Genomic DNA, 26881 nt, shown 5'->3' with positions numbered 1-26881 from the left:
TTCAGCTGTATATTATACAGCTAAAAATTCCTATGCATTACAGTGTGTCAGGCCCTAGACAAGGTTCCACATGTTTTATCATTCAGAGTCCTCAGTACTTTGGTGAAAGTGCTACTGTACCCATTTTATAGTTGGAAGAACTAGAAATAGTTTATATGTTGTATATCATACCCTCAACTCCTTACTCCAGATCCTTTGCTCTTCTATTATGCTTTAACTGCCTACCACTTCTCAGAAATGAAATTTTTTCTTGTTTTCAAAAGCATTGCAGAAATGGGACAGCTGTGAAGTCTCCTGACCAAACCAAATGAAGCAGATGGATGTGCCATTGTGAGAGCAGGACATGATACTTCCACCCCATTGTGACTTTGTGGACTAGCCCTGGGGGAAAAGCAAAATTTCAGAGAAATATCTTTCCTTCACCTTATATATTACATCTGAGAATCTGGCTAGTCTAGATTGGGTTTAACCCAACCTTTCCAAGATAGCATGGAAGTGAGGGAGTAGTTTATCTTGCTTGGCTTTGTTAATAAACTCAGTCCAAACATCCTGCATACATAACACAACCTTGACACCACTGTATGCATATTCCCACTCCCTCTGCCACAGAACTCTCTGCAGCTTATTCAGGGGAACTGTCCTGCCTCTCTGGACAGCTCCAGCATCCCCTTGCGTCAGGTGAACACCACAGCTCTTCTGTACAAAGGAGTGAAGTAATAAAAGGTGAGTAACAAACGATATGTCTTGTTCAAAATATCTTTTTTCACCCACTGACAATTCATGATTAGGTTGAGCGTGAAATGGTGATGACACACAGAGAATCATTTTTTCACCCTTTTCTTATTTTCTAGGGCAGCTTTGTCAGACTCTCAGAGTAGGAGAATTGCCCTAGAGGGAATCACCTGGATATTTTTGCCTCATGTAAACATGACAAACTAATGGATTTTCTCATCTGAGAGATAAAAGTAAATAAAATATCACCTCTAGATCCATAAAACCTTCATATCATGTGTACTTGTAGTATACTTGGAATAGGAGTAAGCATGTTGTAATGAAAGCTAATTAAAAATTAGATAACCCTACTCCCTTTTCACATAAAGAAAACAAAGTTTATAGACAGTAGAAGACTCCACTAGAGCCACTAAGCAACTCTGTCATGATGCTAAACCTGGAATTTCCATCCTGCCCTCCCTATCTCCTATTTTAACATCTACAGCTGGAGGCCATTATTATCTCCAGCTACAGAGTAAGTCACCTGGGGTGGGACATGTTGTTCCACACAGAACCTTAGCTCCCGTTACGTCCTTCAAATGGATTCCTCTCATGTCTGGGCCAGTACTCTCATAGTCTCAGATCATTTGGAGCCCTTTCTTATATAATTTATTTCCTAAAACTTCATCTCACAGACTCTTTGAAGCTCAAAGAAAGTAATTGGTAGATCTCTCTCTATTATCTATCTATATTCTCTATGTTGGTAACAGTGAGGACAACCGTTTCTTCCAAAAAAAAATTACAAATATATACTATCTTCCTCATATTGTGCTGAGAACTAGGAATTAAGAATGACCATGGAGGACAACAAGAACAAAGACCCTGGGTCAGAAAAGTACTTGGCTATTTCTAAAAACTGAAAGAAGGCCAGTGTTATATTACTGAAGTACTGTGTGGAAGAGGGAAGCCGTGCATGCATGAGTATACGAGTGTGTGTGTGTGTGTGTGTGTGTGTGTGTGTGTGTGTGTGCGTGCGCGTAGAGACAGAGAGAGAAAGAGGCAAATGGCTTTGGAAGCTCATCTTTTTAATTAAGCTAAAGCTGGCTGAAAGGTGTTACCTGAAAAGAATAGGCTGATTCTAGCTGCCTCTAGTGGTCTCCTCCCTTCCTATCTAATAAGATTCTTGCTGGACCAAGGAGCTTCTATTGTTCCACAGCAAAGTGATGATCGTTGCTTTCCTATCCTTAAAAATGCATGGAATAGGGGTCAGCAAATTATGGCCAATGGTCCAGATTTGGCCTGCTGCCCATTTTTGTATAGACACTGAGCTAAGAATTCTTATATTTTGAATTTAAATTAAAAAATCAATAGAAGACTAACTTTCTGTTAGTCAGAAACTGTGTTAATATAACCTATCAGAGTTATATTAAATTCAAACTTCAGAGCCCTTTGCAAAACAGAATGTGTGTTTCTATGTGTGTGCGTATGTATGTGTTTGAGAGATAGAGTATGTGTATGATTGATTAATACAGCCATGAGATGAGGTTGGATATGTTACAGTTCAGCTCAGTTCAGTCGCTCAGTCATGTCCGACTCTTTGCGACCCCATGAACTGCAGCACGTCAGGCCTCTCTGTCCATCACCAACTCCCAGAGTCTACCCAAACCCATGTCCATCGAGTCGGTGATGCCATCCAACCATCTCATCCTCTGTCGTCCCCTTCTCCTCCCGCCCCCAATGCTACCCAGCATCAGGGTCTTTTCCAATGAGTCAACCCTTCGCATGAGGTGCCCAAAGTATTGGAGTTTCAGCTTCAACATCAGACCTTCCAATGAACACCCAGGATTGATCTCTTTTAGGATGGATTGATTGGATCTCCTTGCAGTCCAAGGGACTCTCAAGAGTCTTCTCCAACACCACAGTTCAAAAGCATCAATTCTTTGGCGCTCAGCTTTCTTCACTGTCCAACTCTCACATCCATACATGACCACTGGAAAAACCATAGCCTTGACTAGATGGACTTTTGTTGGCAAAGTAATGTCTCTGCTTTTAAATATGCTATCTAGGTTGGCCATAACCTTCCTTCCAAGGAGTAAACGTCTTTTAATTTCATGGCTGCAGTCACCATCAGCAGTGATTCTGGAGCCCAAAAAAATAAAGTCTGACACTGTTTCCACTGTTTCCCCATCTGTTTCCCATGAAGTGATGATGGGATCAGATGCCATGATCTTAGTTTTCTGAACGTTGAGCTTTAAGCCAACTTTTTCACTCTCCTCTTTCAGCTTCATCAAGAAGCTGTTTAGTTCTTCTTCACTTTCTGCTATAAGGGTGGTGTCATCCGCATATCTGAGGTTATTGATATTCCTCCCGGCAATCTTGATTCCAGCTTGTGTTTCCTCCAGCCCAGCGTTTCTCATGGTGTACTCTGCATATAAGTTAAATAAGCAGAGTGACAATATACAGCCTTGACATACTCCTTTTCCTATTTGGAACCAGTCTGTTGTTCCATGTCCAGTTCTAACTGTTGCTTCCTGACCTGCATACAGGTTTCTCAAGAGACAGGTCAGATGGTCTGGTATTCCCATCTCTTTCAGAATTTTCCACAGTTTATTGTGATCCACACAGTCAAAGGCTATGTTACAAGGGGTCATCTAATATTGTGGTTTGAAGATTTTATTTTCAGTGCATTGGGAAGCTAACTGAAGTATGTGCACAACAAAGGGAATTGATCTGGGTTTTTTTTAAGAGTACTCTGGCCATGACAGGGGTAACACACTATCTAGAGGCAAGGGTGGAAACAGGACGCCAGTGAGGACAGTATCACAGTGATCCAGGGAAGAAAAGATGATAGCTTAAACAAGAGTGTAAGACATGAGAAAAACTAACAATAATTTCTGATGGATTCAATGTGAGGGTTAAATAATGGAGAAAAACTACACTGAAATAAATTTCACCAAAAAAATTATTCAACCTTCAATTGAAGAGATCAATTATGTGATTGTTAAGCAGATGCTTACTCCTAAAATGAAATTTCAGGAACACCAGCAAAGCAAACCTGGTCAAAAATACTTAACAATTGTTTTTAATTTATCATAATATTTTCCTCTGAATTGGTATAAGAATTATAGAGTTACACTTTTTTTTGCACAGACACAGACTTTGTTAGGACATTTCATAATGAGCATCAGCCTGCAGTGTTAATGTAGAGCAAAGGATTCTGGCAAAGTTAGGGTTAATCCTGGCTGGCAAATCTAGATTTATCTTTAGATTCTAAAATACTTAGAACTCATTAAGGACCTTATCACATAGCAGAATTATTCCTTTGCATCTCTAACTTTATTCTTTACTAATCAATGGGCTCATGCGACTAATATAACTTTGTAAATACACTACAAAAGCCAGGGTAAGAGGCAAAAAAAGGGTAAATGATTACTGTCATTGATCATGAGTGAAACTGGTACAGAGTGACTTAAAAGTCACTCAGATGTTATACTCTTCTGCTGTCATCCTTCAACTCTCCTTTATAAAAAAATAAATGTGTGGTCTCAGAGATTTACTGGGCCCCTAGAAAAATGACTTTAAAAGCAGAAGAGAAAAAGACAGTAAATGGAGTTGCATGGAATAGGTACCAGAACCTACACACTCTTCCCCTCACCAAATAGAGTCCATCAAATCCTATTTCAGTCCAGTTATATACTCTAAACGACAATCTGGCAGATCTGCAAGAATTTTATTGGCCCCAAGCATCCCTCATGCGATAGGAATCAGGGAATCCTGTTTAGAATGATCCAGAAAGGGTTTTTAAAGAATATGTATTCTATTATAATCTCTCCCACAGCCTTGTTCCCCTGCCTCCAACCAACACAATTGTATTCCTCCTCCAACACATCATGTAAGTAGCCATACCTTTACAGGAGAAGGGATGACACCTTGCTGCCACCACCTTTTGCTCCTGATCCTGGAGGTTTCTCAGAAATTGAATATTTCTGGTAGGAAATTATTAGACTTCCTCAGTCCCTGTGTCAAACTTCAAAAAGCAAAATGTGGATTTACAGTAGAACAAGGGGTAGGGAACATAAATTTTCTTTATATTGCACATTTATACATTATCTTACAGGGTTCTGATTGATTTCAAGATCAATGTGCAAGATTATTTAACAAAAGCATTCTCATTTAGAACAACAGAAAAAGACATGTTGCAGATATGCAAACTTGAAAAGCTACTCTGCCTTGAGATGCTCCAAGTAGTTACTGAAAGATAAGCAAAATTTTAGTTCTGAATCCTTACAAAACCACTGCTGTTAGAATATTTAGAATTCCATGTTATCAGTAATATCCATAGCTCATATCATTGGGGTAGTAATATATCAAAAACTGCAGCTTGGAAAATTTCATATCTCTGTTCCAGGTAAGTACAGACCTGTTTTACATGCTCTGTTAATAATTCTTACACACTGGTCCACCGTGAATGACTAGGATTGCCTTTTCAACACAATAGAAATCAAGGCTAATTTCCTCTAGTTGATCTGATGATTGCAATCTGATGATTACAGATGATTAGTGTAAAACATTATGAAATTAATAAGTTAAATTGTTTAGCTTGAAATAAAGGCTGCTTCAAAAGTCACATAAAAGAAGTAATTCAAAAAGTTCCATTAATTTATGTTACATGGCAACATAGGTCTGTACTTACCTGGAACAGAGATATGAAATTTTCCAAGCTACAGTTATTGATAAATTTCTATCCTAATGATATGAGCTATGAATATTACTGATAACATGGAATTCTAAATATTTTAGTAGTAGTGGATTTTTAAGGATTCAAAACTAAAATTTTGCTTATCCTCCAGTAACTACTTGGAATATCTCAAGGCAGACTAGCTTTTCAAGTTTGCATATCTGCAACATGTCTTTTTCTGTTGTTCTAAATGAGAATACGTTTGTTAAATAATCTTGCACATTGATCTTGAAATCAATCAGAACCCTGTAAGATAATGTATAATTGTGCAACATAGTTTGATTCAACTTCTGGCACAACTGCAATGATGTCACCTCTTTGAAAAGTGGAAGAAATCCATTCCATTTTTGTGACAATAGACCAGTAGGTTGGTTGGTAGATAGATAGATAGATAGACTCTAGTAAATGTAATATTTGTATGCATGCATGCTAAGTCACTTCAGTTGTGTCTGACTCTTTGTGACCCTATGGACTGTAGCCTGCCAGGTTCCTCTATCCATGGGGATTCTCCAGGCAAGAATACTGGAGTGGATTGCCATGCGCTCCACTAGGGGATCTTCCTGACCCTAGGATCGAACGCTTGTCTCTTATGTCTCCTGCATTGGCAGATGGGTTCTTTACCTCTAGCGCCACCTGGGAAGCCCTAAAGGTAATATACTTATATGTATATTCTCTATTAAGTCTATATGATCAAATAGTACTACAACCCTTTCCTAGAAGAGCTTATCTATTCTGACCAGAAATTTTCTGGAATCCAGGATGAAAATATGAATGAGAATAAAGAGAAAACTCAGGTCAATATTTCATCGTTCAAGAAAAAATGATTGATATATAAGTCCTTATGAGCTTCCCAAGTGGCACTAGTGTTAAAGAACCTGCCTGTCAATGCAGGAGACATAAAAGATGTGGGTTTGATCCCTGGGTTGGGAAGATGCCCTGGAGGAGGGCATGGCAACCCATCCTAGTATTCTTGCCTAGAGAATCCCATGGGCAGAGGCGCCTGGTGGGCTACAGTCCCTAGGGTCACAAAGAGTTGGACATGACTAAAGTGACTTAGCACTCAGGCATTCAAGTCTTTATATCTTTCCCAAGATGATTTAAGTATAAATCTGGGTCCTCATGTCTCTATACAAAACTCATTTGATATTTGCTGGTCCTTTCCACAGCTCCTAGATCCATGAAAATCTCCAACACTCCTAACAACTCCAGCACCATCACTGGCTTCATCCTCCTGGGCTTCCCTTGCCCCAGGGAGGGGCAGATTCTCCTCTTTGTGCTCTTCTCTGCTGTCTACCTCCTGACCCTCATGGGCAACGGTTCTATCATCTGTGCTGTGTGCTGCGATCAGAGACTCCACAGCCCCATGTACATCCTGCTCGCAAACTTCTCCTTCCTGGAGATCTGGTATGTCACCTCCACTGTCCCCAACATGTTGGCCAACTTCCTCTCGGACAACAAGCTCATCTCCTTCTCTGGGTGCTTTCTCCAGTTCTACTTTTTCTTCTCCTTGGGTTCTACAGAATGCTTTTTCTTGGCTATTATGGCATTTGATCGATACCTTGCCATCTGCCGACCTCTACATTACCCCACTCTCATGACTGGACGTCTCTGCACCAATTTTGTGATCAGTTGCTGGGTACTTGGTTTTCTCTGGTTTTTGATTCCCATCATCATCATCTCCCAAATGTCCTTCTGTGGATCCAGGATTATTGACCATTTCCTGTGTGACCCAGGTCCTCTTCTAGCACTCACCTGCAAAAAAGCTCCTGTGATGGAGCTTGTCTTCTCCACTCTAAGTCCTATTCCCCTCATCATTCTCTTTCTCTTCATCCTGGGGTCCTATGCTTTGGTCATAAAAGCTGTATTGAAAGTTCCTTCAGCACCTGGACAAAGGAAGGCTTTCTCGACATGCGGGTCTCATCTGACTGTGGTTTCACTGTTCTGTGGTTCAGTAGTGGTCATGTATGGGAGCCCAGCATCTGAGCATGGTGCTAGAATGCAGATGACTGTGACTCTGTTTTATTCTGTTTTCACCCCACTTCTTAATCCAATAATATATAGTCTTAGGAACAAAGATATGAAAAAGGCCCTGAAGAAATTTCTGAGACTATAAAAACTATTAACCAAAAAGACTCTTTAGCAAGTAGAGCCCAAATTTTTATTTACTAATTTGCAAACATTTATAAATATTCTATTTAATTTATTTTCAGGTTAAAAAAAACATTATTCAGAAAATTTTTCATTCTAGTGTTGACAAAAACTTCAGTATCTTGTGAGCATGTTATCTGTTGATTTTTTCTTCTCTTTGTTCTTGACCATTTGTCCTCTTTCTTCATATGTTTCCATATTTTTAACTGAATGCTGCACATTATATTTTTGACATTGTAAAGACAATGGATATAGTAATGCAACAAAGGTTAAATTTTCCTCAAGTAGCAGATAGAGTAAAAACAGATCAGTTTGATCCCATTTAAAGATTAATGTAAAAATAACCTAAACCACTTTCGCTCTTATTTCTGGGATGTGACCCTTACTCAGGAATATGACCTTTCTGAAATCTTAGTTGCAAACCTGGACTATTTTTAGGATACCTCCACCTTAGCAATCCCTGAATTCCTATTTTTGTACTCTGAAAATCATGACTCCTAAACATCTGCTCAGCTCTTTAGACTCCCAATTTCTGCTTTCTGCTAGATTTTTTTGAAATCTCATCTTGTATATGAATGGCTGGCTGAGAAATCAAAAATGCCTTAAAAGGAGATTATATTACCCTTTGATCCTACTTCTCTGTGGTCCTCCTTTTCCAGAATTTGTTTCTCAAACCCCATGTGCCTTACTGGCCATAAGCACCAAACCTTTATCTCCTCAGTTCAGTCTGAGGAGGATCTACTGCTTTTTGCTGAGACAGTATTCTTCCTTCACCCCATCTTTCCCATATGCCTTCCTATCTACATATTCCTGCCCTACTGATTGCTATTCCTCAGGGGGAAACCCCCAAGGTGAATGTGAAACTCATCTCTTTGTTCCTCCCTTCTTGGAATTGTATCCCCGGAAGTCTTTTCTGTGTTAACTGCTTTATAGTGCCTTAGAATGTTCCTTTTATGTATTTTGTCAAGGTTTTATAGTTATTTTTTGTAGAATGTTTAGTTTAATGCAAGCTGTTTAGTCATGACCATAGTCAGAAGATTCTTGTCTTTTATATCTAAATTTCAGACATTCTCACTACTATTCTCACTTTCAGAAGATGATCTTATACCATAAATATGCAAAAACCCACAAAGCAAAGAACAGTGAATACAGAGAGTGGTATAAACGCAAATCTAGGAAGTAGATCTGCTTTTTTTCAATGCAAGAAGCTCCAGATTCCTGTAGGGGGCGGGGTGATGAAGGAGAGTTTACTTACAGTAAGACATGAAAAAGCAGAACCACAGAGAACAAATTTAGGCCATTTTTTCATTGTTATATAGTTGATTTGCAATCTTATATCAGTTTCAGGTGTATAGCAAGTAATTCAGTATTTTTATAGATTACACTATACAACTATTGCACATTTCACTTATTGTTCCAACTATTGCACAATTGCACTCATTTCACATGCTAGCAGAGTAATGCTCAAAATTCTTCAAGCGAGACTTCAACAGTCCATGAATCGAGAACCTCCAGATGTTCAAGCTGGACTTAGAAAAGGCAGAGGAACTAGAGATCAACTTGACAACAACCATTGGATCATAGAAAAAGCAAGAGAATTCCAGAAGAACACCTACTTCTGCTTCATTGACTATGCTAAAGCCTTTGACTGTGTGGATCACAACAAACTGTGGAAAATTCTTAAGAGCTGGGAATACCAGAAAACCTGACCTGCCTCCTGCAAAACCTGCATGCAGGTCAAGAAGCAACAGTTAGAACTGGATATGGAATGGACTGGTTCCAAATTGGGAAAGGACTACATCAAGGCATATATTGTCACCCTGCTTATTTAACTTATGTGCAGAGTACATCATGTGAAATGCTGGGCTGGATGAAGCACAAGCTGGAAGCAAGATTGCCAGGAGAAATATCAATAACCTCAGGTATGCAGATAACACCACCCTTATGGCAGACAGCAAAAAGGAACTGAGAAGCCTCTTGATGAAAGTAAAAGAAGAGAGTGAAAAAGATGGCTTAAAAGTCAACGTTCAAAAAATGAAGATCATGGCATCTGGTCCCATCTTTTCATGGCAAATAGATGGGAAAACAATGGAAACAGGGAAAGACTTTATTTTCTTGGGCTCCAAAATCACTGCAGTTGGTGACTGCAGCCATGAAGTCAAAAGATGCTTGTTCTTTGGAATAAAAGCTATGACAAACCTGGACAGCATATTAAAAAGCAGAGACATTAATTTACCAACAAAAGTCCAGACAGTCAAAGCTATGGTTTTTCCAGTAGTCTTATATGGATGTGAGAGTTGGACTATAAAGAAGGCTGAGCGCCAAAAAACTGATGTTTTTGAACTGTGCTGTTGGAGAAGACTCTTGAGAGTCCCTTGGACTGCAAGGAGATCAAACCAATCAGTCCTAAAGGAAATCGATCCTGACTATTCATTGGAAGGACTGATGCTGAGGCTGAAACTTCAAAACTTTAGCCACCTGATGCAAAGAGCTGACTTATTAGGAAAGACCTTGATGCTGGGAAAGATTGAAGGCAAGAAGAGAAAGGGATGACAGAGAACGAGATGGTTGGATGATGTCACTGACACAATGGACATGAGTTTGAGCAAGCTCCGGGAGATGGTGAAGGACAGGGAGGTGGGGCATGTTGCAATCCATGGGGTCTCAAGGAGTCAGACATGACTGAGCGACTGAACAACAACTTAGATTACACTCCATTATAGGTTAATACAAAATAATGGTGATAATAATACTTGTACCAAAAGCACAAGCAACAAAAGAAAAAAATCAACAAATGGGACAACATAAAATTCAAAACTTTCTGCAAAACAAAAGAAACAATTAACCAAATGAGAAAACACCCTACTGAATGGAAGAAAATACTTCAAACCATGTAACAGATAAGGGATTAATATCCAAATAAAGAACTCAGTCACCTCAACAATAAAAAATAGACAACTTGATTAAAAATGGGCAAGACATGAATAAATATTTTTCTAATTATGTCATACAGTTGGCCAATAGGACATGAAAAGATGTTCAACTTAGATAATCCTCAGAGAAATGCAAATCAAAACCACAGTCAGATGTCACCTCACACTGGTCAGAATGGCTATCATCAAAAAGATAACAAATAATCAGTGTTGGCCAGGACATGGGAACACTTGTACACTGTTGGTAGGAATATAAACTGGTGCAGCCACTATAGAAAACAGTATGGAGGGAGTCTGAAAAACTAAAATTAGAACTACCATATGATATTGCAATTCTACTACTGGGGGTTTATCTGAAGAAAATTAAAACACTAATTCAAAAAGATAAATTCACCCAAATGTTCTTAGCAGCAATATTTACATGAGCCATGATATGGTAATAGCCTAAGTGTTTATCAACAGATAAATGAATAAAGAAGATATGGTGTGTGTGTGTGTATGTATACAATGGAATACTATTCAGCTAAAAATAGAATGAATTTCTGTCATTTATAACAACATAGATGGACCTGGAGAATATTATGCATAATAACTCAGAGAAAGACAATTACTGAGTATTATCATATATATCTGGGATCCAAAAACTAAAACAAATGAATGAATATTTTGAATGAATATAAAAAAACAGAAGCACATTCATGCATTTGGAGAACAGACTAGTGGTTACCAGTAAGGAGAGGGAAGGGGGAGGGTGTTAATAGGTACAAACTACTATGTATAAAATAAGCTACAAGAATACATTGTACAGCACAAGGAGTATAGCCAATATTATATAACAACTTTATATGGAGTAGATTATATTCAAAATACTCAATCATGATGTTGTACACCTGAAACTGATATTATGCTATAACTCAACAGTACATCAACTTTAAAAAATGGGATGGGAAGGGAAGAAAAGGAAAATGACTTGGCTCTCATAGCCAGAACCAGAAAAAAAGTAGCTGAATGTTTTCTCAATATATAATAAATGCTTATTATTATAATTATAAAACAAGGGGAAAAGTATAAAAATATTTAAAATTAAAAGTTATCTAAACCCATCACCCTCAGTTAAACACCATTGATATTTAAATGAACAATCTTTCATGTATTATTTTATACACATACACACATTCATACAAGTTGATTTTATACAAGTGGGATATTGTACATGCTATTTTTATGACAGACTCCTTTATTTTTTTCCTTACCACTCCCTACTACCATCACTTCACCCACAATCTAGTTTCACACATCCCATCTCTACTAGATCAATAGTAATAACAACCTAGTATGTATGCTTCATCATGCAAAGAGTTGACTCATTGGAAAAGACCCTAATGCTGGGTAGGATTGGGGGCGGGAGGAGAAGGGGACGACAGAGGATGAGATGGTTGGATGGCATCACCGACTCGATGGACATGGGTTTGGGTAGACTCCGGGAGTTGGTGATGGACAGAGAGTCCTGGCGTGCTGCAATTCATGGGGTCGCAAAGAGTCGGACACAACTGAGTGACTGAACTGAACTGAACTGATGTATGCTTCATACTATTCTCCAAGATCCTAATTATATAAAAATATTTAATTATATATAAGGATTTTTTCATTATCTTTCAAAAATCAAATCATTATTATATAGGTTTCTGTACAAAGTGCTTTTACATTTAGCCTTATAATATGCAATTATCTCCAAGTTTGATACCTGGGTCAGAAAGATCCCCTAGGGAAGGAAATGGCAACCCACTCCAATATTCTTACCTGGGAAATCCCAAGGAGAGAAGAGTCTGGTGAGCTACAGTCCATGGGCTCACAAAGTAGCCAGACATGACTTAGTGACTAAACAACAACAGCATTAAGTATACCAAATATGTTCATTTTGTATAGTAGACTGCTGCTGCTGCTAAGTCGCTTCAGTCGTGTCCGACTCTGTGCGACCCCATAGATGGCAGCCCACCAGGCTCCGCCATCCCTGGGATTCTCCAGGCAAGAATACTGGAGTGGGTTGCCATTTCCTTCTCCACTAGAGATATATAATTAATAAAACCAGTCTTCCATAGGATGCATCTATAGGAAGAACTATTCATGAGCTTTGGTTAATATTTATTCCATAAAAGACTTGACTGAGAACAAGTTTCATATTATTACTAAGAAGGTTTTCAATGAGGAAATTTAAGATTAAAGTCTTTATAGAGGTATCATGATAATCAAGTAAATTATTGTCTGCATTTCTACTAAATGCTGCTAACTCGCAATGTGCCTGAAATGAACTTCCACTTTAGCCATTCAAGAATTGTACAGCCTCAAGTACACCATCAGTATCTTTTTATAAATGAGGTAACTAAGCCTTGATTGAGTAAGTAAGTTGCCCAAACAGTTAAGAGTGTTGGAACCAGGTTGAATTAAAGAACTATGACTCCAAAAACCATACTATAAACTGTTATGCTATGGTGTCTCCTGATGTTAGGTTATCATATGTAAGCTTCCAACTTAAGCATTTTATATACACTATCTATTTTAGTCTTCATTATGACATTATATGAGCCATTGAGAATGTTTGTGTTCTCCCATATTCACCTGTTGAAACCCCAATCCCCAATATGAAGGTATTTGCAGGTGGGACCTTTGAGAAGTGATTAAATTTAGATGAGGTTATGATGGTAGAAGGAGAAGGCAATGGCACCCCACTCCAGTACTCTTGCCTAGAAAATCGCATGGATGGAGGAGCCTGGTAGACTACAGTCCATGGGGTCGCTACGAGTCAGACACAACTGAGCAACTTCACTTTCACTTTTCCCTTTCATGCACTGGAGAAGGAAATGGCAACCCACTCCAGTATTCTTGCCTGGAGAATCCTAGGGATGGCGGAGCCTGGTGAGCGGCCGTCCATGGGGTCGCACAGAGTCGGACACGACTGAAGCGACTTCGCAGCAGCAACTATTTCACCTGTTTTACAGAATAGAAAAGTAAGGCCTGGAGAGAACAGATAACAATTTGCCAGTAAAGCAGTCTAATAACAACTCAGAAAGCAGGGACTCAACCAAGTCTCTCTGAGTCCAAAACTCACATTCTTCATCATTATTAATTTGTTGTAACAAAGTTTTATATATATATACGTATATATGTTATTGAGTGAAAGTGGGGAAAATTCCCCTGTACCTCTAAAGTTGAATAGTATCCAGCTATTAGGAAGAGTTTATGGGAAAAGGCTGATAAGAACTTAATGAATAAGTATAGTTGTTGTTTAGTCGCTAAGTTGTGTCCATCTCTTTGCAACCCCATGAACTGTAGCCCTCCAGGCTCCTTGTCCATGGGATTTCCCAGGCAAGAACACTGGAGTGGGTTGCCATTTCCTTCTACAGGGAATTTTCCTGCATTGGCAGGCTGATTCTTTCCTGCTGAGCCACAATTAGGAAGTGTTTATGGGAAATGGCTGATAAGAACGTAGTGAATTAGTATGGTATAATATCGTAAATACAACACATGTGCAGAAAAGTTAAATCCAGTCTTCAGAAAACAATACAAAAAAGTATAAAAATACTTTAAATGGCAATGTTTGAGTAGTAATGTGGAGGTCTTTTTTTCTATTTTGGTTTTTCCCCCAATTTTATGCTTTATTGTCAAATGCTGCAATATTAAGTATTGACTGCCCACGACTTAATGATAGTTTGACCTGTGATTTTTCAACTTTACTACTGCATAAAAGCAATATTCATTTAGTAGAAACCGTACTTTGAACTTTTAATTATGATCTTTTCCCAGGCTAGTGATAGACAGTAAGATACTCTGTCATGATGTTGGGCATCAGCAGCACGTCACAGCTCCCAGTCAGGCACGTAATCACAAGGGTAAATAACCATGTTGTACTGATACAACCATTCTGTTTTTTCACATTTAATACAGGGAGAAAATTCTTGAACTTTATACGGAAACACAAAAGACAAGTAGCCAAAGTAATCTTGAGAAAGAATAATGGAGCTGAAGGAATCAGACTTCTTGACTTCAGACTGGAGTACAAAGCTACAGTAACCAAGACAGTATGGTGTTGGTATAAAAATAGAAATATAGATCAATGGAACAGGACAGAAAGCTCAGAAATAAACCCACACACCTATGGTCATTAATCTATGACAAAGGACAAATGACTATATCGTGGAGGAAAGACATTCTCGTCAATAAATGGTGCTGGGGAAACTGGACAACTAAGTGTAAAAAAAATGAAATTAGAACATTCTTTAACAACATACAGAAAAATAAATTCAAATGGATTAAAGATCTAAATGTAAGACCAAATACTCTAAAACTCTTACAGGAAAACATAGGCAGAACACTCCGACACAAAATATAGGATATCTTTTTCACACCATCTCCCAGAGTAATGAGAATGAAAACAAAAATAAACTAATGGGACCCAATTAAACTCAAAAGCTTTTGCACAGCAACAGAAACCATAAACAAACTAAAAAAAAACCTCACAGAATAGGAAAAAATATTTGCAAATGATGCTAACAACAAAGAATTAGTCATCAAAATTTAAAAGCAGCTCATGCAGCTCAATATCATGAAAAAAAAAAAACAATAAAAAAATGGGCAGAGGACATAAATGGATAGATAGCTCTACAAAAATGACACACAAAAGGCCAAGAAGTACATGAAAAGATGCTCAACATTGCTAGTTATTAGAGAAATTTAAATCAAAACTATGATGAGATGTTACCTCATATCAGTCAGTAGGCCATTACCACCAAAACTCCAAAAACAACATATGCTAAAGGAGTGCGGAGAAAAGGGAACCCTCCTACACTGTTGGTGGAATGTATATTGGTACAGCCATTAAGGAGAACAATATGGAGGTTCCTTAAAAACTAAAAATAGAGCTACCATATGATCCAGTAATTCCACTCCTGGGCATATATCCAGAGAAAAATATGGCTCAAAAGAATACAGGTACACCAATGTTCATTATGGTGCTGCTTACAATAGCCAAGACATGGAAGCAACCTAAATGTCTATCGACAGATGAACAGATAAAGTAGACATGATATGCATATACAATGGAATATTACTCAGCCATTAAAAAGAAGGAATCAATGCCATCTGAAGCAACATGGATAAATCTGAAGATTATCATAGTAAGTGAAGTAAGTCTTATGGAGAAAGACAAATATCATATGATATTTCTTATATGTGAAAAATTGTTTAAATGATACAAAGGAACTTATTTACAAAACAGAACCAGATTCACAGACCTAGAGAATGAATTTATGATTACCAGGGCAGAAGGGTGGCAGGCAGGGATAGACTGGGAGTTTGGGATTGACATGTATACACTGCTATATTTAAAATAAATAACCAACAAGGACCTACTGTATAGCACAGGAAACTCTCAATATTCTGTAATAACCTATATGGGAAAAGAATTTTTAAAAGAACAGATACATGTATATGTATAACTGAATCACTTTGCTGTATACCTGAACTAACACAACATCATTAACCAACTATGTTTCAATATAAAATAAAAATTAAAAAAAATAATTTTGTGAGAAACTGTCTGAGCTGAGGGGGAAAATGACCAGAAAGGTTTAAAAAAATAAGGCAAAGAGAACATTTAGTAAGTTAGCTCTCTCCTTCTGCATGAATAAACAATCTTCTGGGATCCTCATTTCACATGGCTGAACTCTCACACTAGTAGTCATCAATGCAGAGGGTTCTTCCCTGCTTTTCAGAGGGTAAGATTATTCACCCCAAAAAAATATATGGTCTTCCACTCTGTGTCTAAGCAATTTGATGTGACTGTTGACACAAGGACTTCTACAGGAAATAGTGGAGAAAAGGTAAAAATATAAAAACTTAACAACAGTGGTAACAATAACAATAGGTTAAGGCTCCAGTGCAAGAGTTTTTATTTGGCAATTTTGAATCTCATGTTGTGGACAGAGGGAAACAACAAAGCTGTTCAAACAAGGAAGTGAAATGACCTGTTAAGTCTTTGACATGAAAATCCTTCACAAATTGGAGAGAGAGGGACAAGTGGATTGTGCTAAGACATCTGTACCTCCATCAAATGAGGAAGCTTAGATCCAACTCCCTGATGCAACCCCTGAGTAGAGCTAAGGAATGTTCTGCTCTGGCGTCTCTCAGACCTGACAAGTGGACCCTCAAAACATCTGCTTGACACTCACAGGGCTCAAGCACAAATGAGAAAGGGAAGATCTAGAAAACAACCAGGGAGGCCCTGGAAGGGGATGGATTCCTGGGGTAACTAGCTGCACAGCCCTCTATGGCTGAGGTCACATCATACCTTCAGCCCACCTATCTCTTCTTTCTAGAAAATCAAAGGAGGTTCTGTTTCCAAAACTCATAATTGATAGCATTCACTCGAGGCCCAGGAACAGTTTCTTTCATCATAGCCACCACACTGTGTTATTTTTATAGACTTTCCTTTAACACCCGATAGGCAATCTGAGTTGTCTTACACATTGATGAAATCTCTTGCCATCCCTGAGAATGTGGGGGCTTTAAAAAGTAACATTTTCCACTCTACTGGGAGTCAAAGGTAAAACAGAAGGATCAGAGTCTCCAGAGAAGGCAGGCCCCAGAGGAAGGGAATAACTAGTAAATAACATTCTCCTAACACAGACCTTCTTCTGGAAGTGGTAAATTGATCCTTAGGGATCCTCACTCCCTGGAGCCTCTGCTTAGAATCTCTCCATCCTCCAGCAAACACAGAAAGATTGTCACCTTATTTCTACTCCTTCACTCCTTGGTGGTTTCTGTAGAGAAGACCAACCTTCCTCTCCAGAAAGACCAGACATTCAGAGAAACTTCAGGTCTGGTTTGCCCTCTTTGTCCATTTGCTTAGAGGAGAAAGTAAATATTAACAATTTAGAAAAACTACTACCCTCTAAATAAGAGTTCCTTTACTCTGCTTTAGCTATATATGATATTAGATTGGCCAAAAAGTTCATCCAGGTCTTTCATGTTATATTTTGTGTGTGTGTGTGTGCGCGCGCGCGCACACACATGCATGTGCCTGTGCGCACTCAGTTGTATCTAACTCTTTGCATCCCTATGGACTGTAGCCTGCCAGGCTCCTCTGTCCATGAGATTCTCCAGACAAGGATATTGGAGTGGGTTGACATTCCCTTCTCCAGGGTATCTTCCCGATTCAGGGATTAAACTCAGGTCTCCTGCATTGCATGGGACAGGTATGCCATCTCCTGACCAAACTAGATGAAGTAGATGGACGTGCTTTTGCGAGAGCAGGCCAATAATGCTTCCACCCCATTGTGCCTTCTTAAACTAGCCCTGAGGAAAAAGTAAAATATCAGAGAAATGTCCTTCCTTCATTTTATATAGTATAGCTGATGACCTGATTATTCAAGATTGAGTTTAACCCAACCTTTCCAAGATATAATGCAGGTGAGTATGTAGTTTTTCTTGTTTGGCTTTGTTAATGACTCAGTTCAAACACCCTGTATACATCACACAGCTTTGACACCACTATTTGCATATTCCCACTCTTTCTGCCACAGCAGTTTCTACAACCAATTCAGGGGACACTTCCTGCCTCTCTGGACAGCTCCAGCATCCCCTTTGTGCCAGGTGAAACCACAGCTACTCTGTACAGAGGAGGAAATTAATTAAGGGCAAGTAACAAACAATACAATCTTGTTAGAAATATCTTTTCATCCATAGTCATTTTAGTTAGGTTGAGCATGAAATGATGATGGCACATACAGACTCATTTTTCACATCTTTAGGGCATATCGTCAGACTCTCAAAGTAAAACTGCCCTGAGAGGGAACTGGCCTGGATCTTTTCCCTTCTTGTAGAAGTGAAAATCTATCCAACTGATTTTCTCGTGTAAGAGATAGATGTAACTACAATATCACTTCTAGATCTTATAGATCTCACAGCTTTGATATCATGTGTACTTGCAGTATACTTGGAATAGGAGTAAGCATGCTATAATGAAAAGTAATTAAAATCATACAGTACCATTCCTTTCTCATATAAAGAAAAGAAAGCTAAAAAGAACAGAGTTGTGGTTGCCAAGGGGGAAGAGGGAGAGAGAGGGATGGACAGGATGTTTGGGGTTAATAGATAAAAACTATTACATTTAGAATGGGTAAACAATATGAAACAACTTTTTCAAGCAACGGAAAAACAATAAGGTCCTATTGTGTAGCACAGGGAACTATATCCAATCTCCTGCGATAAACCATAATGGAAAAGAATATTAACGAGAACATATATATGTATATAACTGAGTGACTTTGCTGTACAGCAGAAATTAGCACAATACTGTAAATCAACTATACTTCAATTAAAAATAGAGAATAAAAATTTTTTAAAGTAAGAAAACAAAGTTTATAGACAGTAGAAGACTCCACTAGAGCCAACAAGCTACTTTGTTATGAGGCCAAACCCTAGAATTTCCATCCCATCTTCCTCCTCTCCTACTTTAACATCCACAACTGGGGGACCATAATTATCTCCAGAAACAGAGAGTAAGCCACTTGTGGTGGGACATATTCTTCCACACAAAACATTAGCTTCCATTACTTCCTTTGAACGGATTCATCTCAAGTCTGGGCCAGCACTCTCATTACCTAGAGAATTTGGAGCCTTTTCCTGTATAATTCATTTCCTAAGATTTCATCTCACAAGCTATTTGAAGCTCAAATGAAATAATTGGTAAATATTTCTATATCATCTGTCTATATTCTCTACATTGTTCACAATGTAGACAATCATTTCTTTAAAAAAAAAAGTTTACAAAGTACATACCCTCTTCCTCATAGTGTGCTGAGCAGCAGGAATTAAGAGTGACCATGAAGGCCAACAAGAACAAAGACCCTTAGTCAGGAAAGTACTTGGCTGCTTCTAGAAACTGAAAGAAGACCAATGTTATATTACTGAAGTATTGTGTGGAGGAAGGAAGCAGTGCATGCATGCATGTGTGTGTGTGTGTGTTTGTGCGTAAAGAAACAAAAAGAGAAAGGCAATCCTAATGACTTTGGAAACTGAATTTTTGTAATTAAACTGGTCCAAAAAAATCTGTGATGCAGAACAGGCTGATTCCAGCTGCCCTCTAGAGGTCGCCTCCATTTCTAATAAGGTCACACGATGAATCAAAGAGTTTCCATTGTTCTACAGTAAAATGAATGTCTTTGCTTTCCTGTCTCTATAAGTGTATTGACCAGGGCTCAGCAAACTACGGCAATAGGTCAAATATGGCCTGCTTTTGTATAGCCAGTGAGCTAAGAATTTTTACTTTTTAATTTAAATTTAAAAATCCATGGAAGACTAATGTTCCATAATACATCAAAGTTACATGGAATTCAAATTTCTGTGGACATAAATAAAGTTTTATCAGAATACAGCCATGTGCATTCATTTAGGTTTTGTGTCTATGGCTACTTTCATACAACAGCAGAAATGAATACTTATAATAAAGACTATATGGCCTACAAGACTAAAATAGCTAAGAAAATATTTGCTGACCCCTGGTGCAGAGTATTACAAAGTGAGTCCCTCTCTACTCTTATGCTGCCTAGCGTAGGTATTATAGTCCAAACACATGCAGCTTGCAATAGGATCAGTAGAGCACAGGGTATGGAATACATCCTGCTACCTCACTCTTCGTTGAACACTGTTTTATATTTGCAGTGTTTATGTTAGTAGAGGGTGTGTATATCTCCCTTACACACAGAGTGGGTATTTCTGTGTGTATGCGTGTGCATGAGAGACACAGAAAAAGTATATTTGACTAACAGAATCATGAGGAGAGTTTGGAGATATGAATAAGGGTCAATTAAAGGCCCTAGTTTGAAAATTTGTTTGATCCTAAGTGCATTGGGAAGCTATTTGAAATTTGTGTGATCTGATTTTCTTTTTTTAAGAGTCACTCTGGCCATGGTATGGATCACAAATTGTAGAGAGACACGGATGAGAAACAAGAAACCCAGTTCTGACACAGTTAGTATCACAGTGGTCCAGGGAAGAAAAGAAGATGATGGCTTGAATTAGAGAGAGGTGAATGGACATGAGACTTATATTAGAGACAGACTAACAGAAATTGCTGATGAATTAGATGTGAGGGTAAAGGAAAGGGAATAAATACTACAGTGTAATGTTTCATCACAAATAAATAAATAAAAACAGTTCTTAATGTTTAATCTGAAGGGTCATTTATTAGATTAAACAGATGCTTACCCCTGAAAGAAATTTCAGAAACCCCAGCAGACCAACTCTGGTCAAAAATACCTAAGCATGATAAGTAGCAAATGTTTTTAATTGATCATAAAAAGGCTACCTGCCTCTGAATTAGTACTGGACTTACAGACAATCATTTTTAGAAACCGTAAAGGACCTTTATATGCAGCAGAATTATTCTTTTCTGTTCCTATTTTTCTGAGAAACTAGATAGGCAGTAGAATGGTAGGTAGCTAGGTAGGTAGGTAGGTAGACAGATGGTCAGACAGATTCTCTATTAAGAACAAAGTCTAATGTTCAAATCTCTATACCACACTTTCCTTCAAGAGTTTACCAATTCTGATCAAATATTTTCTTGAATCCATAATGAAAATGTGAATGAGAATAGTTAACTCAGTTTACAAGGAAAAAAAATAGCTATTAATATATAAATCCCTATTTACTTTTCCAAAATGATTTAAATAAAACTTTGGGTCCTCATATCTCTATACAAACTTATTTGATATTTGCTGGTTCTTTCACAGCTCACAGACACATGAAAATCTCCAACACTCCCAACAACTCCAGCACCATCACTGGCTTCATCCTCCTGGGCTTCCCTTGCCCCAGGGAGGGGCAGATTCTCCTCTTTGTGCTCTTCTCTGCTGTCTACCTCCTGACCCTCATGGGCAACGGTTCTATCATCTGTGCTGTGTGCTGCGATCAGAGACTCCACAGCCCCATGTACATCCTGCTCGCAAACTTCTCCTTCCTGGAGATCTGGTATGTCACCTCCACTGTCCCCAACATGTTGGCCAACTTCCTCTCGGACAACAAGCTCATCTCCTTCTCTGGGTGCTTTCTCCAGTTCTACTTTTTCTTCTCCTTGGGTTCTACAGAATGCTTTTTCTTGGCTATTATGGCATTTGATCGATACCTTGCCATCTGCTGGCCTCTACGCTACCCCACTCTCATGACTGGACGTCTCTGTGCTAATCTCATAATCAGCTGCTGGGTATTTGGTTTCCTGTGGTTCTTGATTCCCATCATCATCATCTCCCAAATGTCTTTCTGTGGATCTGGGATCATTGACCACTTCCTGTGTGACCCAGGTCCTCTTCTAGCACTCACTTGTGAAAAAGCTCCTGTGATAGAGCTTGTCTTCTCCATTTTAAGTCCTGTGCCCCTCATCATTCCTTTTCTCTTCATCATGGGGTCTTATGCTCTGGTCCTGAGAGCTGTATTGAAAGTCCCTTCAGCAGCTGGGCGAAAAAAGGCTTTCTCCACCTGTGGGTCTCATCTGGCAGTGGTTTCACTGTTTTATGGCTCAGTCCTTGTAATGTATGGAAGTCCAACATCTGAGCATGAAGTTGGAATGCAGAAGACTGTGACCCTGTTTTATTCTGTTGTGACGCCACTTCTTAACCCTGTAATATATAGTCTTAGAAACAAAAATATAAAGAAGGCCCTGCAGAAATTTCTTAGACTATAACAAGTGTTAATCAAAAGAGTTCTTGAGCAATTAGAGACCTAAATTTTGTTTACCTCATTTTCAGGTTTAAAAAAAAAATGTTTTGTTTTTTTCAGATAATTGTTCATCCTAATATTGACTAAAATTTCAGTCACCTGTGAACATATATCTGTTGCTTATTTAGTCTCTTGGTTCTTGTTCATTTGTCCTGTTTCTTTGTTTTTTTTTTGTCCTGTTTCTTATATACCTCATTTTTTTACCAAATGCTGAACATTTTAAAATTTTAAAAATACTGTAGTAAAGAAAGTTTTCTTTTACCAGAATATAGAGTAAAGCAGATCACTTTGATCTCATTTAAGAAGTATTTATTTTAAGGTGTAATAAAAATAGTCTAAAACAGCTTTGCCCTTATTTCTGGGATGTGATCCTTACCCAGGAACATGACCATTCTGAAATCTCAATCGCACGCCTGAACTGTTCCCAGGACACCTCCACCTTAGAGAGCCCTTTCTATTCCTGTATTCTGAAACCCGTGACTCCTAAGACCTCTGCTCAGCTCTTTAAACTCCCAGTTTCTTCTTTCTGCTGCTGCTGCTGCTGCTAAGTCGCTTCAGTCATGTCCAACTCTGTGCAACCCCATAGACGGCAGCACACCAGGCTCCCCTGTCCCTGGGATTCTCCAGGCAAGAACACTGGAGTGGGTTGCCATTTCCTTCTCCAGTGCATGAAAGTGAAAAGTGAAAGTGAAGTCGCTCAGTCATGCCCGATTCTTAGCAACCCCGTGGACTGCAGCCTACCAGGCTCCTCCATCCATGGGATTTTCCAGGCAAGAGTACTGGAGTGGGGTGCCATTGCCTTCTCCATCTTCTTTCTGCTAGACTTCTTGAAATCTCCTTTTGGACACGAATGACTGAGAAATTGAAAAATGCCTAGAAAGGAAACTACATCACATTTTGACCCTCACTTCTCTGTGGTCCTCCTTGCTCCAGGATTTTTCCTCAAACACCAGTTTCTCTGGCAGCTACAAACACCAAATCCTTATATCCTTAGTTCAATGAAACTACTGCTTTCTGCTGAGACTTTATTCCTCCTTCTCGCTGTTCTTTCTCAGATGCCTCCATGTCCTCATACTCCCCAACCCAGTGATTGTCATCCTCGGGGAGAAACACTCAAGGTAAATGTAGAGCTCCTCTTCTTATTCCTCCCTTCCCTGGAATTGTAGCCCCTGAAGTCATGTCTGTGTTGACTGCTCTCTAGTGCCTTCAAAGGCTTGTTTTATGTAATTTCTCCAGATTTTGTAGTTACTTTTGATAGAAGGGTAAGTTTAATCCAAGCTGATTAGTCATGACTATAACCAAAAATTGTTTTCTATTATATCTCAGTATCATACTTTCTCACTTCTCCCCTCACTTTCGGAAGATGATCTTGTAGCATAATCATGCAAAAACCCACAAATCAGAAACAAGTGAACACAGGGACTGGTATACACATGTAAAGACCTCATTTTCATTTCACTGCAAGCACCTCCAGATTCCTGAGTGTTCTACCCTACAAACAAGGTGGTCAGGGAGGAGGGGTTGATTTCAATAAAATAAGGAAAACCAGTAACCCAGAGACAAATTTAGGCCCCATTCTTTTAAGGGAGAGGTGCTCAGGAATTGTTCAGTTCAGTTCATTCGCTCAGTCATCTCCGACTCTTTGTCACCCCATGGACTGCAGCACACCAAGCCTCCCTGTCCATCACCAGCTCTTGGAGTTTACTCAAACTCATGTCCATTGAGTCGGTGATGCCATCCAACCGTCTCATCCACTGTCATCCCCTTCTCCTCCCGCCTTCAATCTTTCCCAGCATCAGGGTCTTTTCCAATGAGTCCTCATTTCACATCAGGTAGCCAAAGCATTGGAGCTTCAGCTTCAGCATCAGTCCTTCCAACGAATATTCAGGATTGATTTCCTTTAAGATTCACTGGTTTGATCTCCTTGCAGTCCAAAGGACTCTCAAGAGTCTTCTCCAACACCACAGCTTGAAAGCATCAATTCATTGGTGTTCAGCCTTCTTTATGGTCCAACTCACACATCCATACATGACCACTGGAAAAACCATAGCCTTGACTATATGGACCTCTGGTTATAATGTCTCTGGTTCTTAATACGCTGTCTAGGTTTTTTTATCGGTTTTTTTCCAAGGAGCAAGTGTCTTTTAATTTCATGGCTGCAGTCACCATCCACATTGATTTCAGAGCTCAAGAAAATAGTCTCTCACTGTTTCCACTGTTTCCCCATCTATTAGCCATGAAGTGATGGGACCAGATGCCATGATCTTCATTTTTTGAATGCTGAGTTTTAATACAAACTTTTCAGTCTCCTCTTTTGCTTTCATCAAGAGAATTTTGAGTTCTTCACTTTCTTCCAGAATGGTGATGTCATCTGCTTATCTGAGGTTATTGATAGTTCTCCTTGCAGTCTTGATTCCAGCTTGTACTTCATCCAGCCTGGCATTTTGCATAATGTACTGCATATAAGTTAAATAAGCAGAGTGACAATATACAGCCTTGATGTACTCGTTTCCCAATTTGGAACCAGTCTGTTGTTCCATGTCTGGTTCCAACTGTTGCTTCTTGATCTGCATACAGGTTTCATAGGAGGCAGATAAGGTGGTCTGGTATTCCCATCTCTTTAAGAATTTTCCAGAGTTTGTTGTGATTGACATAGTCAAAGGCTTTAGCATAGTCAACGAAGCAGAAGTAGATGTTTTTCTGGAATTCTCTTGCTTTTTCTATGATCCAATTGATGTTGACAATTTGATCTCTGGATTATTATAAAGAACAAACAGCAAAAACTGTCAAGAATGTGGAGAAATTGGAGTACTTTTACATTGCTGGTGAGAGTATTAAATGGTTCAGCCTCTGTGTAAAATAGTACAGCAGTTCCTAAAAGCCATGGATTACCAATGATTGAGCAATTCCACTTCTGGGTATATATCCAAAAGAACTGAATGCAAGGAATCAACCAGATATTTTACACTCATATTCACAGCAGCATTATTCACAATAGTAAAATGGTGAAAGCAACTGAAGTCTTCTTCAGATATGAATAGATAAATAAAATTTTATATACATGAACAATGAGCTATTATACAACCTTTGGAAGGAAATTCTGACATGTTCTAAAACATGAATAAACCTTGAAGACAATATGATAGGTGAAATAAGCCAATCACAGAGGACAAATTTTGTGTGATTCCACCTATATGTTTCCTAGAATAATAAAATTCAAACATAAAAATTCTAATAGTCTGTTGCCAGGGGCTAGGGGAAAGTGGAATGGGAAGTTATTATTTAATGGGTATTGGAATTTCAGTTTGGGATAATGAAAAAGTTCTGGAGATGAATGCTGGTGATGGATGCATAACAATATGAATGTAATTAATGTCCAGAACTGTACACTTAAAATGGTTAAGATGATCATTTTTATGTTATATATATTTTGCCACAATAAAAATATTTTAAAATCATAAAAATGTAGGAGAATAAAATAATAAAAGTACTTGAATAATCCAAAAGAAAACAAAAAAGGAGAAATAAAGGAACAAAGAACAGACAGAACAAATGGAAAAGTAATAGTCTGTCGGTAATTGAGGACTGGAAACAAAAATTTATAATTGTAAACTATGTGAAGAAAATACATTCCCATAGAATATAAACAATATACACTATAAATATTCTTTATATTTCAGAGAGAAACAAATGTTTCCTGAAAACAAAAGGAAATTCTCTGTAAATCTGCACAGACAGCTCAGATTTGCCTTTAAGACATTATCCCTGTCTTCGCTCTGGGAGCCAAATTAACCTAAACTATATGAAAACTTTGGATAAGAAAAGGATGTTACACCAAAGAGTCTTGAGGGAGTCATAAACCAGCCCAAGAGGACTCTGAAGACTTCACAATAATCTCTAAGATGAAACTTTAATTGCACCCTGGGGAGTCTCAACAACACTCCCCCTCCTGTCATTCACCGGCACCCTCCCTTAATTGAAATCTCCTCATGAGGTTTATACCCCATTTCTTTCAATTACTCTATAGCAAAAGTAACCAAAATATAAAGCTCTGTTGAATTTTCTCTTCTGGGTGAGACAAGTGAAGATCTGGCTGCCTTGGGTAGACTGAGGTCTCTTATGTAGCTCTTGATGAAAATATCAGTATGTCAAATAAGGCCCACATCTCCATGACTGATTATAGGCTGTAATTCTTTTCACTGGCTATCACATTGCCCAACAGAAGTGCCCTGTTGCTATAACTGTTTCTTTTGAGTAATTCAGGAAGGGAGGAAAGGGAGTTTCAGCATTTAACTTTGTATATTGCAGGATGCTCAGGATCAGGCCCCTGGGTTTTGATTCCAAGTAAAGGAAAAAGCATCAGTGAGAAGATATAGACTCAGTATTTATTCCCAGCTTTGTCCATAATTAGTCTTATCATGAAGGGTAAGTAACTTTTCTTCCTGTCTTGGCATCACTGTATTTTTTCTAAGACACCTACAAATTGATCCTAGCTACAATGGAATTACATTTGAATATTAATACACTTTTGCAAACTTTTGTGGCTTTATGTTTCTGGGTATGAAGTTTCAGTCACTAGTAA

At 38.5% G+C, this 26881-nt stretch overlaps 3 protein-coding genes across 10 annotated transcripts in view; 2 read left to right on the top strand and 1 right to left on the bottom strand.

Annotated features, from left to right (window-relative positions):
- The window catches only part of LOC145512707 (uncharacterized), a 199225-nt gene that overhangs the window by 132690 nt on the left and 39654 nt on the right, over positions 1 to 26881 (bottom strand). The window contains exon 3 of one of the 8 annotated variants that reach the window (XR_014058693.1): positions 4618 to 4728. The exons of 4 other annotated variants lie outside the window; for them this stretch is intronic. The gene's annotated coding sequence lies outside the window, so the exon portion shown is untranslated. Of the gene's footprint in view, positions 1 to 2536; positions 4729 to 13414; positions 13516 to 26881 lie in introns of those variants that run through there. 3 more of the 8 variants (XR_014058688.1, XR_014058692.1, XM_081507000.1) reach the window with 3 other exon arrangements.
- Positions 534 to 7562, top strand: LOC145512681 (olfactory receptor 11G2-like). Its single transcript, XM_081506964.1, has 2 exons — positions 534 to 723; positions 6616 to 7562. Exons 1-2 carry the CDS (start codon positions 582 to 584, stop codon positions 7560 to 7562), a joined length of 1089 nt encoding a protein of 362 aa, XP_081363090.1. The 5' UTR covers positions 534 to 581.
- LOC145512701 (olfactory receptor 11G2-like) lies at positions 21329 to 22264 on the top strand. The gene has a single exon (XM_081506993.1). The coding sequence runs from the start codon at positions 21329 to 21331 to the stop codon at positions 22262 to 22264; it is 936 nt and encodes a 311-aa protein (XP_081363119.1).

Source organism: Giraffa tippelskirchi, chromosome 7, assembly GCF_054371585.1.
Source record: "Giraffa tippelskirchi isolate mGirTip1 chromosome 7, T2T-mGirTip1v1.2.pri, whole genome shotgun sequence".
NCBI lineage: Eukaryota > Metazoa > Chordata > Mammalia > Artiodactyla > Giraffidae > Giraffa > Giraffa tippelskirchi.
The sequence above is the reverse complement of the archived record's forward strand: the minus strand, read 5'-3'. Positions and strand labels throughout refer to the sequence as shown.